This window comes from Solanum lycopersicum, chromosome 3 (genome assembly GCF_036512215.1).
Source record: "Solanum lycopersicum chromosome 3, SLM_r2.1".
Taxonomy (NCBI): domain Eukaryota; kingdom Viridiplantae; phylum Streptophyta; class Magnoliopsida; order Solanales; family Solanaceae; genus Solanum; species Solanum lycopersicum.
Window position 1 is genome coordinate 63,567,881 of NC_090802.1, and position 12,121 is coordinate 63,580,001.

Consider the following 12,121-nt stretch of genomic DNA (forward strand, 5'->3'; position numbering starts at 1 on the left):
TTGGTAACTAAACAAGGTCCACATGAGACAACAAAAATTTTATACATTATTTATATGGAAGAATATAAATATAAATATATGATATTTTTATTTTTTTAAAACACCCTAATAGTTTTAGGGTTAGGATAATTTTTTTGAAAAAAAAAAAAACTTATTAGTGAAAAATAACATTTATATAACTACCATCTCCACCTTTACATTATAATAATTCATATACAATTCTTTTCCTTTTGAGTATAATATGGCGATTCCTAGCTTGTATAACGTGTCAACAATTCAAACAATTTTTAATACTAAATAAATCTAGAATTTGAATTTCGTAGATTTAGCGAGGGGGAGTTAAAAAACATATACTAGTTAATTAGCTATTATAGTTTTAGTTTAAATTAATTATGTTTCACAATTTAATTTTAGATGTAGTTACGTCGCTTATACATACACAAATACAAATTCTACATATATATATACACAATTATATGACAAATATATAAATACAATTAGCCTCTCTCCACTCTCTGCTCTCTTCCGCTCGCCTCTCTCATCTCTTTCCCAATTTCGCTTGCATGTCTCCTTCCTCTCCCAAACTCGCTCACCATGTATACAAATAAATTTGTATACCTCTTTCTACTTGATCTGTGAACCGATTTGTATACTAGTTACATATTTTGCAAATGTACATATACGATTTACCTATCTCTGATCTCTGTCTTCTCTCACTCGCCTCTTTCCTCCCTCTCCCAATCCCTCTAGCCCCTCTCCCCCCTCTCCTAGTCTCGCTCGCCAGATATACATGTGTATACCAGTTACACATATACAATTATTTGACAAATATACATACTTAATTTGACATATATACATAAACAACTCGCCTCTTTCTACTCTCTGTCATCTTGCTTGCTTTTCTCCTCCCTCTAACATGTTGATACAAATTGTAATTAGCAAAACATAGTTATGAAACATAATTAAGTTATTTTTGAGTGACTTTATGTGAAAATTTCTCAATAAAAAATTATATAATTGCTTACTATTTGAGGCGGTAGGGTATACGCGTGTGTGCACGATAAAACAACAAATTCCAAACAGATTTTAAGTCATCAACGATCCTTTAAAGTAATAGATATTTAATCTCTCTATCACTGCGAATTGATACACATTTAATTTGACATAATCCTTTAAAAATGTATTGTTATTAGCCTGTGTTCAAAAGTCAAAACAATCAATCAAAAAATACTATTATTTATTTTTCTTTCCATCTTATTATCCTTTCATTTTTCAATTTTATCTTTCAAACCAAACCCTAAAAGAAACTCAACCATACGTCCATATATACGTGACAATTTTGAAATCTTTTATCACCCACACAATGTTCCATTCTTTAATTTGATATACTTATAGCATGTAAAGTGGAGCACTTGGCTAAAGTAAAAAATCAACCAACCACTATATATCTATGATCTATCATGCTATCATGACTACAACCAAAATCATGTGGAAAAAAGAGGTCAAAATTAAGCTAACAATAATAACTATCGTTTTTCAAAAATTTGAATATTATATTCGTTATTCAATTTTATTTTATTTTTACAAAAGCTTTTATCTAAATTATGTATGTGCTATGCAAAGCATGGACGCATAAAAAAAATCATGATAGGAGAAAAGGGGGCAGGCAATAGAGCCCTTAATTCCCTCCAAATAAATTAATGTGAATTTGAATTAATTTGTTCAGTACTAAATTTCACTTTTCAGAAAACTATGTGATTAAACTAATTAAAAAAAGAAATATAAAAATCATCCAAAAAAGCTATCTATTCACATGATTTCATGACTACGATGCAAAATAAAATATTCAACGCGTGGATTTATGAGGATAGAATTCAGTAAATTAATCATTTCTCTCTAAAGATTAGTGATTTTGTATTAAAAGTAAAAAATAGAAGGCGTTCAATTAGCATATTAAACTTTCATTTCCTTCTGTTCTTATTCTTAAAGTAGTGAGAAAAGTTGAAATATTTCATGGAGATTAGAGGGATTGACTTATCCTTGAATAATATAAAGGATTAAGATAAGCATGTGGAAAATAAAGCAAAAAAAAACAAACGTAACACTGGTGCATATTAGTTTTAGTAATTATGATTAAAATTATTTTTTAATAATAAACATACCAATATAATTCAGTAAAAACGAAAAATGGTAGGTAAATCATTTTGGTATATAATTCAGTAAAAACGAAAAATGCTAGGTAAATCATTTTATTTTTAACGTTTCAATTAAAATATTCAAAAATACAACATTTTTATAAAAATTAATCGAGATACGCTAAGTTCACCAACCCCCGTTTGAAGGCCCCCACATCGACTTGTTCCATACTCGAACTTTTTGCAATAAAAAGAAAAAACAATATTCTCTGACAATAAAATCAACTATTATGTTTGCATATATTAAATAATAATATAACTTACTATAGTTTATATTTTTCTTACAAAGTATTTCTTCACCACTACCTAACTTAGTCATTTTTTTCAGTTTGTTAAATTTCGTTATAATATAATAATCTATAAATTATGAATCAAGTCAGATATGATAAGTTCCAAAAAAAATACGTATAGAAAGTTTTAAATATGCATATGAAATTATTTACTCAATTAATTTGGTGACACGCGAATAAAATTTACTAGTAATAACTTTGTTGATTATTTTTTTTTTACAGAAAATAAAAAGAGAGAGTTGAGTAAAATGTTAATATAACGACAATTCTGGAATTTTCGTCAAACAAAGTTTTAGGTCACCATCTCACCAACTCTAATCCACCACTTTTGCTTCCATTATTTAATTAATAATTATATTTGGTTGGTAATTAGAGATTTCAATAAGTTTGGTTTACTTAGTTTTTCGTTTAATTAGATTCCGTATTCATTCATTTACTATATTATAATATTAATTATTTAATAAGTCATAGCTTATATTATCTGGTATAAGGTCACACCTACTACTTATTTACGTAATGAAAACTTAATTTGTTTTTAAAACCTACGTTTTGTCTTGTTCCTACAAGATCTTGTATGTTTTTGAAATAATAAAAGTCATCTTTAATCTTAAGAAAATAATCTTACGGTGGTATTTTCATCAATTGCGTATGAATCTTTACTTACTGAATGCATTTCACTGATAAAAATTATGATAAAATGATAACTAATATCCTTTTATACTTATAATTCAAAAGTATCCACGTACAAACTGAAATTATAGTCCTAAATATTAAATTTTCTTAAATTTAATTTCAATATTTTTCTCACATTAGTTTACTCATGTCATAATGTTGTCGCAAATGTTTTTGGTTGGGACGTGAGTAGGACCTTCTTAGTGGGAATAAGTCATGTTGAACAGCTGCGGTAGGTAAGTCTTTTTTGCAACCATAAATATAAAAAATATACTCTCTCCGTCTTATTTTTTTTTAGTCTGTTTCAAAAGAATAATTTTATTTTTATTTTAACAATACTTCAATTACAACATGATTAAGACGATAAATTTAAAAAACATTTTAATATAATTTTAATTTAAATTTATAAATCTTTTTTATTTTCTTAGATTTGAAAATACCTAAGTAACACCTTCCCAATACTATATAAGAAACTCATAATTTTCATCATTTTGTGTTGATTTAGAGTATTTTCTCAACCCACTCTCAACCATATTATCACCCATAAAAAAGCTAAACAACATTATTCTGCTCCTTCTCTTTTTTTCAAAAGGTAAGTAATTTTCTATTCGTTATATGATATACTTATTTAACAATTAAAGTAGGCAGCATATCACATTCATGGTGGGTAACTGAAAATGAATTAATTTGTAATTGCAAATTGGCTATTTTAGAGAAATTATTGTGGTTTTCCATTTCAGGAAACATAGTTTGATTGATCGACGATGAAGATCGAGGTGAAAAACTCAACGATGGTGCAGCCGGCGACGGAGACGCCGCAACTGAGGCTGTGGAACTCTAATGTGGATTTAGTAGTGCCTAATTTCCACACGCCTAGTGTTTATTTCTATAGGCCAACGGGATCCCCAAATTTTTTCGACGGGAAAGTGGTTAAGGAGGCACTAAGCAAAGCCCTAGTGCCGTTTTATCCGATGGCTGGGAGACTGTGCAGGGATGAAGATGGCCGTATTGAGATTGATTGTAAAGGTCAAGGTGTGCTGTTTGTGGAAGCTGAGTCCGACGGTGTGGTGGATGATTTTGGCGATTTTGCACCGACGTTGGAGCTCCGGCGACTTATTCCGGCCGTTGATTACTCACAAGGAATCGAATCGTATGCTCTCTTAGTATTGCAGGTACGTTTTTGGTTACTATTTTGTGTCCTTTCAATTGATGCTGCTATCGTTTTTATAAAATTTCAAATATCTGAATTTTAGTTAATATTTTTTAGAATATATATTTTTATGGTACAATCCTAAGAAAAATCATAGTACATACTCCATTTTATTGAATATAGCAAAAATTATATAAACGAAGAATGGAGAAATCAAACCTTTATGTTAGAAAGAAAAATAAATTGTTTTTCTATAAATTCATAACTCAAATTAAGCATTTTAAGAAAAATATGGAAGGGAAATAAATCTATGTTAGAAATAAATGATTACTTATGATATTAATTATAGAGTTTTTAAATATTTGAATTAATTTTATTCAAATAATTACTGAAAAAATAAGTAATATTACCTAAATTTGAAGATATGTTTAAAAATAATAAAATTTAAATAACATTATATTATACTTTATATTTATTTATAATAATTTAAAATAAGTAAATTATAAAATGAATAGAGTATTATACTGTATAAAGGTCAAAACTCAAAAATAAATAGGCAAACGAATGTTTCATACGTTTGTCAACTTCGTTAATTTTTATATTTAGTAAATTATGAATATTATCAATTTAGTCTAACGACAGTTCTTTACATTATAAATAACATCAATATATTTGAAATTACAAAATTTAAAGAATTTCAACAATTAATTAATATATTTTTAAATTTCATAAAAATAAAAAACAAAAAAGAATATATAGTGTCAGATCTGGAAGCATAGGTATCGACGATCAAATTAAATTAATAAAGGGCTCCAATTTTCTAATATTTTCCGATCGGAATGTGTAGAGATTATTGATCATTTTAATTAAATTAGAATACAGTTTGGAAATAAGAAGAGTGATTGAAAGTTAAATGTCAGGATTGACCTTAGCCTCAATTGCTTGTAGGGTCAAGGGTGCACGTTTTAAATTACACAATATTAGTGGTGCATATTTCTCTTCTAGTTTCTTTTTTTTCATGGTTTAGTCACGTGATATAGAATCATAATACGAAATTATAAGATGAAATTAAAATTTTATTTGAATATGTGATATGAAATTTGTGTTGTATATTTTTTTTATAAATATGAGAATTTCATAAGTTGTACACAATTAAAATAACACAAATTATTTATTCAATCTTACCAAATAAATAAAAAATATTACAAAGTTATTTGTTGTCTATTTAAGTTATTGTTTTATTTAACTTTGATTGATCAAACTTTAATTCAATAAAAAAAATTGAACATAAATTGTAGTGTCTTTAATATCATTCTCTCACATAGTACGATCAAGCTCCTCACGTTAAACCTGCATTGCTCGATAATTTGGTCGAGAAGACGAACCAATTTTGTTACTTTGAACCATTTGTTGGTCAATATCATCTACAGCTATATTTTCATGCATATAGACTATAAATATTTCATTATTCCTTTGGTATTCTTGCAAATAACTATGTAATATTGCACAAGATATGACAATTTTCGCTTGTGTGTTAATATCATAGTGATTTATGCCTTGTTTCACTTGTGTATAATTACACATTTTCAGTGCATTAATTTCATGTTAAATCAAACATATTGAAAGTAGTGATTATCAAACATTCATCACCAATGTTGTCATTTTCTCATTAAATTGCTTTAAACTTTTTCATATGAAGTCGAAGGAGAAATTCTTTTTAATTATGAAAATCCCAAAAAAGTATTACTTCCTCCGTTCTTATATATATTTACCATATCAGTTCCTATTTTAAAGCAATAATAAATTTGATTGATGATAATAGTAAATTTTAAAAAGTAATGATATGATTATAAATTTCATTTACATATGAAATAAATGTTTAATACATATAAATGTAAGGTTGTTTCAATAAAGGCATAATACATATATTAAATTCTAAACTTGACTTCAAATTTTAACTTTGCCTTTCAACTTTTATAATGCATAAATAGACACTTTTACTATATAACTTTTAAATAAATAAACATATGAGTCCTACATGACATAATACATGTAGAACAAAAAATGACATGTAGGATGACATGTAGGACATGTGTATCTATTTTTTCAACTTTATACAAGTTTTAGTGTCTATTTGTGCACATCCAAAATTGAAGGGCATAAATATTATTTGAAGCCAAGTTAAAAGGCACGTTTATGTATTATGTTTTTAATAAAATATAAACTTTAAAAAATCTCAAGTCATATTTTTGGAGAATATGAGATTTCATCATCAGAAGATGAAATCAATATAAAATCGCATATCTAAACGCTAATTTTATCTCACGATTTTATATCGTGATTTATGACCATAAATTTTCATGTCTTAATCAAGATGATAAGTTCATGCATCTTTCTTTTAGTTTTGTGTTGTGTCAATGTCACATTAATTGAGACTATAATTTTGTGTTGTGTCAATGTCATGTTAATTAAGAGTTAAGACTGAGACTGATACGGAGAAAGAACATGTACTTACTCCTATCCTTCGCTCATAAAAAAACGATAGAAGCAAAATGTGTTGACTCAAACTTCATATACTGCATTCTCGTACTGGATTATGCCAACGTTTAGTTAGTTTTCATCTCATTTTATAATATGGTTTAATGATCCTATAATTTAATTTTGATAAACATATGAAGCGAAAAAAAAAATCTGCATTAAGTACTTTTGGAAGTCAAGATTGGATGAATTTATGTGGCTGTGCGTTTTCATTAGTTTCTCTTTCCCCTTCCCACCTACCCCTGCTTTCATCTGTCGTTTTCTTCACACTGAGTATCCCTACCCTTCCAAGGTGGACCACATTCAAAGTCGAGGATGTACGTGCATTTATTAATTTTTAAAAAAATTATGTGTATATATGCATATCTTTTTTATGAAATTTGTAGAAATTAGAATATAATTAACAGTGTATCCATGAGGAGTATAGAAGCGCCTTGTGCCTTTGTACAAGCCTAAGGTACCACCCACGAGATCAAGGTTTAAATCTAGCTAAAGCCATATTTTTGTTGATTTTGTTTTAAGAATAGATTGGTACAACCAAAATCTTTAAATTATGGGTTCGCCTCTTCTCTCCTTCCCCCTTTCTACTTAAATGGGAGAAAATATTAACGCCAAGTAGCGCAATATAAAATATTATAACGTTCTATCCGATATAGCTCATTTTTGTGTACAACTATCTTTTTGACACATCATGTATAATGTTTTTCTCTGGATATAATGTTTTATAATACTGTATGTTGGGCTAAGTGGCGTAATACATATGTTGACCATATATTTTTGTATATTTCTTGATAATAGAATAATATTTTCCTTGGTACAAAACTACCCCCAAGTATTACTTCATGCCTCTAATACAACTAATTTATCTTGTTTGATTGCACTTCAATTTAGCTTGTTTTCTGTTTTGACTTGAGGATCTTTTCTGTAAATATTTGTATGATCACTTGAATTGGTATATCAATCTGTTGAACAGATAACACATTTTAAATGTGGGGGAGTTTCCCTTGGAGTGGGCATGCAACATCATGCAGCAGATGGAGCTTCTGGTCTTCACTTCATCAACACATGGTCCGACATGGCTCGTGGTTTGGACCTAACTATCCCACCTTTCATTGATCGTACCCTCCTCCGTGCTCGTGATCCACCTCAGCCTCAATTCCCCCACGTCGAGTACCAGCCACCTCCCACTCTCAAGACAACAGAAGAAAATGTGCCCAATGCAGAAACTGTTCCTGAAACGAGTGTGTCAATCTTCAAACTAACCCGGGATCAAATCAATACCCTCAAAGCTAAGTCCAAAGAAGATGGAAATACTGTAAACTACAGCTCATATGAGATGTTGGCAGGGCATGTGTGGCGCTCCACTTGTATGGCACGAGGACTCACTCAGGATCAAGAAACCAAGTTGTACATAGCAACTGATGGGCGTGCCAGGCTCCGACCTTCTCTTCCACCAGGCTATTTTGGTAATGTGATATTCACTGCCACTCCTGTTGCTGTTGCTGGTGATCTCCAATCAAAGCCTATTTGGTATGCAGCCAGTAAAATCCATGATCAATTGGCTATAATGGACAACGATTACTTGAGATCAGCTCTTGATTATTTGGAATTGCAGCCTGACTTGAAGGCTCTAGTCCGCGGTGCACATACATTTAAGTGCCCGAATTTAGGAATAACTAGCTGGTCTAGGCTGCCTATCCATGATGCTGATTTTGGATGGGGTAGGCCAATATTTATGGGACCTGGTGGTATTGCTTATGAAGGGTTAAGCTTTATATTGCCAAGTCCCATCAATGATGGCAGTCAATCAGTTGCCATCTCTCTGCAAGCAGAACATATGAAACTTTTCGAGAAGTTCTTGTATGACATTTGAAAGAAGCCGCTTTCTTGTGCTGCTTTGATTGGGATTTACAATCACGGATATGTAAAAGAGACTCCCTTTTATCTTTTTTTTTTTTTTCATTAGAGTTTCTTCTTTGTTTGCCTGGACATCAGTTTTATTTCTGATTCTATGATGCATTGATTATATACTCAAAGTTACACTGCTAGTGTTACATGTCTGTGAAGGACCTCAATCTTTTTCACTTCCACAAATGTGGCAAGATGTTAACTCAGAAGCTCCTAGTAATTATTGTAGTAGTACATATCTTTTATTTGCTAATATTCCTTAGTATCTTTTTATACAATCTGGAAATATAATATTATCACTCTGCTTTGAAAGAGTTCTTGGTTCTCATTACTTCATGTTTATGTTCAGCATACATGAACTTGATCATATTTTTGCTGAAATACACAGATTCAAACAAATAAGAAGGGAGAGGAAAACAAATGCCAAAGACGATCAGAAAGAATGATATGATTCATCATCAATCTGTTAAAATTGACATACAAAACAAACCAACAGAATAAAAACACTCATGACAGTTGAAGAAAGAAAGAAAGAAAGAAATGATTTGAGTTGTTTTTCGGAACATCTTAGGGAATGACAAAGGGCAGAACAAGGAGAAGAGGCAAGCTAGACATGACACAAATAGTAGACAAGGAGATAGAGGGCTGCTTTAGCATTACAGCTGAATTTTTATCAAGAGTACGTGGCTGACGAGCAATACTTCCACCCCCATTTGCCCCCCTTCCTCTCTGATTTTTCTCAACATCTGATATAACATCCTCAAACTTATTAGTGTCACCACTTGTGTCTGCAACAACTCTCTTACTGTTTCTTTCTAGTGCACTAGCAAGATGTTTCGAGACATGAACACCTCTGATTTTCAACGTGTGAGAAGTTTCTGATGACCTGCTTGTTACTGCTAGAGCACATAATAGGATAACTAAACACGGAAAGAAAGCAACCTTCATTTTCCGCTGGAGCTAAATGTCTTTATTGGTATCACTTGTCTTTCCTTTTCCGAGTAACTGTTGAGATTTGGAATAGTAGATATAGGTGATGGAGAGTATTTTTAGCTTTAGACCAAAGGCTATTGCTACTCTTGATGAGTATAGGAGGTTGTTATATAGGATCTTCTTCTAGGTGGTGTTATTTCTGCTTTGTCTCAATTTTATTCCTTCCCTTTGCCTTTAATCTCCCATTGACCCAATCCCAGTGATGGGACCAAAACAGTTCTGGTCTCAATTTAAGCATCTGGAATCTTCTTTTTTGATGTTGTTACATTTGTTTTTCTGTTCTTCTAGATAAGACAATTAAAAAGTATGGCACATTTGTTGTTATGTCTTGATATATGTGATTGGTGAAATGAAACATCTTGAAAGTTGATAGTGGTAGAAGAATCTATTTATATCCTAATGTGAGAATAAAGGGTTAAATTCCTATTCAAGAGAATATGATACCCTTCTCTCTTTTTTTTTCCTTCTTCTTATAACCAAAGTGTTCAAAGAGTCTAACTGAAGTTTTTTCATAGAGTAATGCAGGTAGGGCCTCATACAAAACAGACATTTGCTCTGAGGCACTCCTCTTTGTGCTAGAGGAATACCCTTGAGCTCAAATTTTCCAAAAAGGTTGTTGTCTTCAGTCATAGGCCTCTCTCCTTCATAGACCTGAATGAACACACCTGGTTGATTGTCCGAGTAGATCGAAAAGAACTGTTATTTTTTTGTGGAAATGGTAGTGTTTCTTGGAATTAACACTGTCATCACACTACCATGGATCAGCAAAATCTAATACTATCACTATGATATCATGACAATTTGATCATATTTTTTCTGCAATACACATACAAAAAGATAAGGAACGGAAGGGGAGAGATGAAGAAAGCCTCGTATGATTCAACAGAATCTTAGAAGGTTACACGATACGTTGTTCATTGATAGACATACAACTCTAGGATTAGCAAAACAAACCAACAAAATAATACACTCACTAGTCACAATATCACAATTACAGTGAGAATAGCTAAAATAAGAAAGAAAATGCTTGTTATGTTGTACAACATCTCAGGAAATGACAAAGGGCAAAACTAGGAGAAGAAGCAAGCTAGAAATGATACAAGTAGTTGACAGAGAGATGGAGAGCTGCTTAAGTGTTACAGCTGAATTATGTGGTTGACGAGCCATATTTCCACCCCCATTTGATCCCTTTCCTCTCTGATTTTTCTCAACATCTGGTCTAAAATTCTTGGTTGGCAACTCATACTTATTGGTGTTGTCACTTATGCCTGCAACCTCGCTCTCACTGTTTCTTTCTGGTGCACTAACAAGATGTTTTGAGACATGGACATCTTTTTTCTTTGACATATGGGAAATTTCAGAAGCTCTACTTGTTACTGTTAGAATGTATAACAGGATAGTGAGACAAGGAAAGAAAGCAATCTTCATTTTCCACTAAATGTCTTTACTGGTCTCACTAGTCTTCCCTTTCTGAATAGCCTGTTGGAAAAGGAGAGAACTTAAAGAGCAAAAGTAGTGAAATAGGAGATGGAGAGTGTTCAATGAGGAGCTATTTACTTTTGGATCAAAGCAAGCTATGTCTACTCTTGATGATGAGTAAATGAGGTTGTTATATAGGTGGTTTGTTCTGTTGCTTTATCTCAATTTTTGTTCCTTTCACCTTTGTGTAGAATATGGCCCAACCTGGAAATGGGACCAAAATAGTTTTTGTTTCTGGAATTTGGCATTTCGTATTCGATGGCAATGTTCTCCTCTTTTTCTTTTTTTTTAGTTTTGGTGAATTTGACTAATGTTTTTGCACACAAGGCGGCTTACATTTCTGGCAACACAGAAGGATGATTTTATGCTTTGATGCTTCTGAATCTTGAAATTTGATCATTTCTTGGCCATTGAAGCACACTAGCAAATGTATTTAATATTCTGGAATAAAGAGTCAAATTTCAACATTTACTGTCACATTCTTCTTTCAAGAGAACAGGATGCCCTCCTTTTTCCTTCCAACCAAAGTGTCTAATTGAAGTCTTCTCATAGAGGCATCAAGCAGGAAGGCAGGCATGTAGGTCCTCAGAAGAGATGTTCTGTTGGCCAGGTTGTTCTTCTTCATGGCTTATTCCTTGGAATTGTACCTCTCAGGTTCTCCGGATGTCCCATACCCTCTAACACTTGATCTTTTTCTTCGCGATAGCAGTCTGGTTAACACATACAGTAATGCGGTTAGCGTCAATGTTAAGGCAGACATTGATCCCCTTTAGCTCAAAGCTCACAAGAAGATGATCAGTCTTTTCAATGGGCTCCTATTCTTGACGTTGAGAAGATCTTTTCTTTGTTGAAAGAGTAAAACAACTTGAAACAAATTCAGATACCACTAGTTTTTA

The 12,121-nt window shown here is 31.5% G+C and overlaps 3 protein-coding genes across 3 annotated transcripts; 1 reads left to right on the plus strand and 2 right to left on the minus strand.

The window, feature by feature from the left end:
- The first annotated feature begins 3,390 nt into the window (after positions 1-3,390).
- On the plus strand, positions 3,391-9,067 carry LOC101256271 (shikimate O-hydroxycinnamoyltransferase). The gene is made up of 3 exons (XM_004235843.5): positions 3,391-3,749; positions 3,898-4,329; positions 7,819-9,067. Exons 2-3 carry the CDS (start codon positions 3,922-3,924, stop codon positions 8,716-8,718), a joined length of 1,308 nt encoding a protein of 435 aa, XP_004235891.2. The 5' UTR covers positions 3,391-3,749; positions 3,898-3,921; the 3' UTR covers positions 8,719-9,067.
- Positions 9,068-9,204: 137 nt separating this feature from the next.
- LOC109119876 (uncharacterized) lies at positions 9,205-9,826 on the minus strand. The gene is given in 1 exon segment (NM_001365494.1): positions 9,205-9,826. A coding segment is annotated over 1 exon segment (381 nt). The 5' UTR covers positions 9,702-9,826; the 3' UTR covers positions 9,205-9,320.
- A 779-nt stretch (positions 9,827-10,605) lies between these two features.
- Positions 10,606-11,307, minus strand: LOC138347372 (uncharacterized). The gene has a single exon (XM_069295617.1). It carries the CDS (start codon positions 11,172-11,174, stop codon positions 10,794-10,796), a length of 381 nt encoding a protein of 126 aa, XP_069151718.1. The 5' UTR covers positions 11,175-11,307; the 3' UTR covers positions 10,606-10,793.
- Positions 11,308-12,121: the final 814 nt, after the last annotated feature.

Coding starts and splice junctions, on each gene's coding strand:
- LOC101256271 (XM_004235843.5), top strand. CDS start 3,922: ATGAAGATCGAGGTGAAAAACTCAACGATGGTGCAGCCGGCGACGGAG. Junction 4,330..7,818: donor ATGCTCTCTTAGTATTGCAG/GTACGTTTTTGG, acceptor TCTGTTGAACAG/ATAACACATTTTAAATGTGG.
- LOC138347372 (XM_069295617.1), bottom strand. CDS start 11,174: ATGAAGATTGCTTTCTTTCCTTGTCTCACTATCCTGTTATACATTCTA.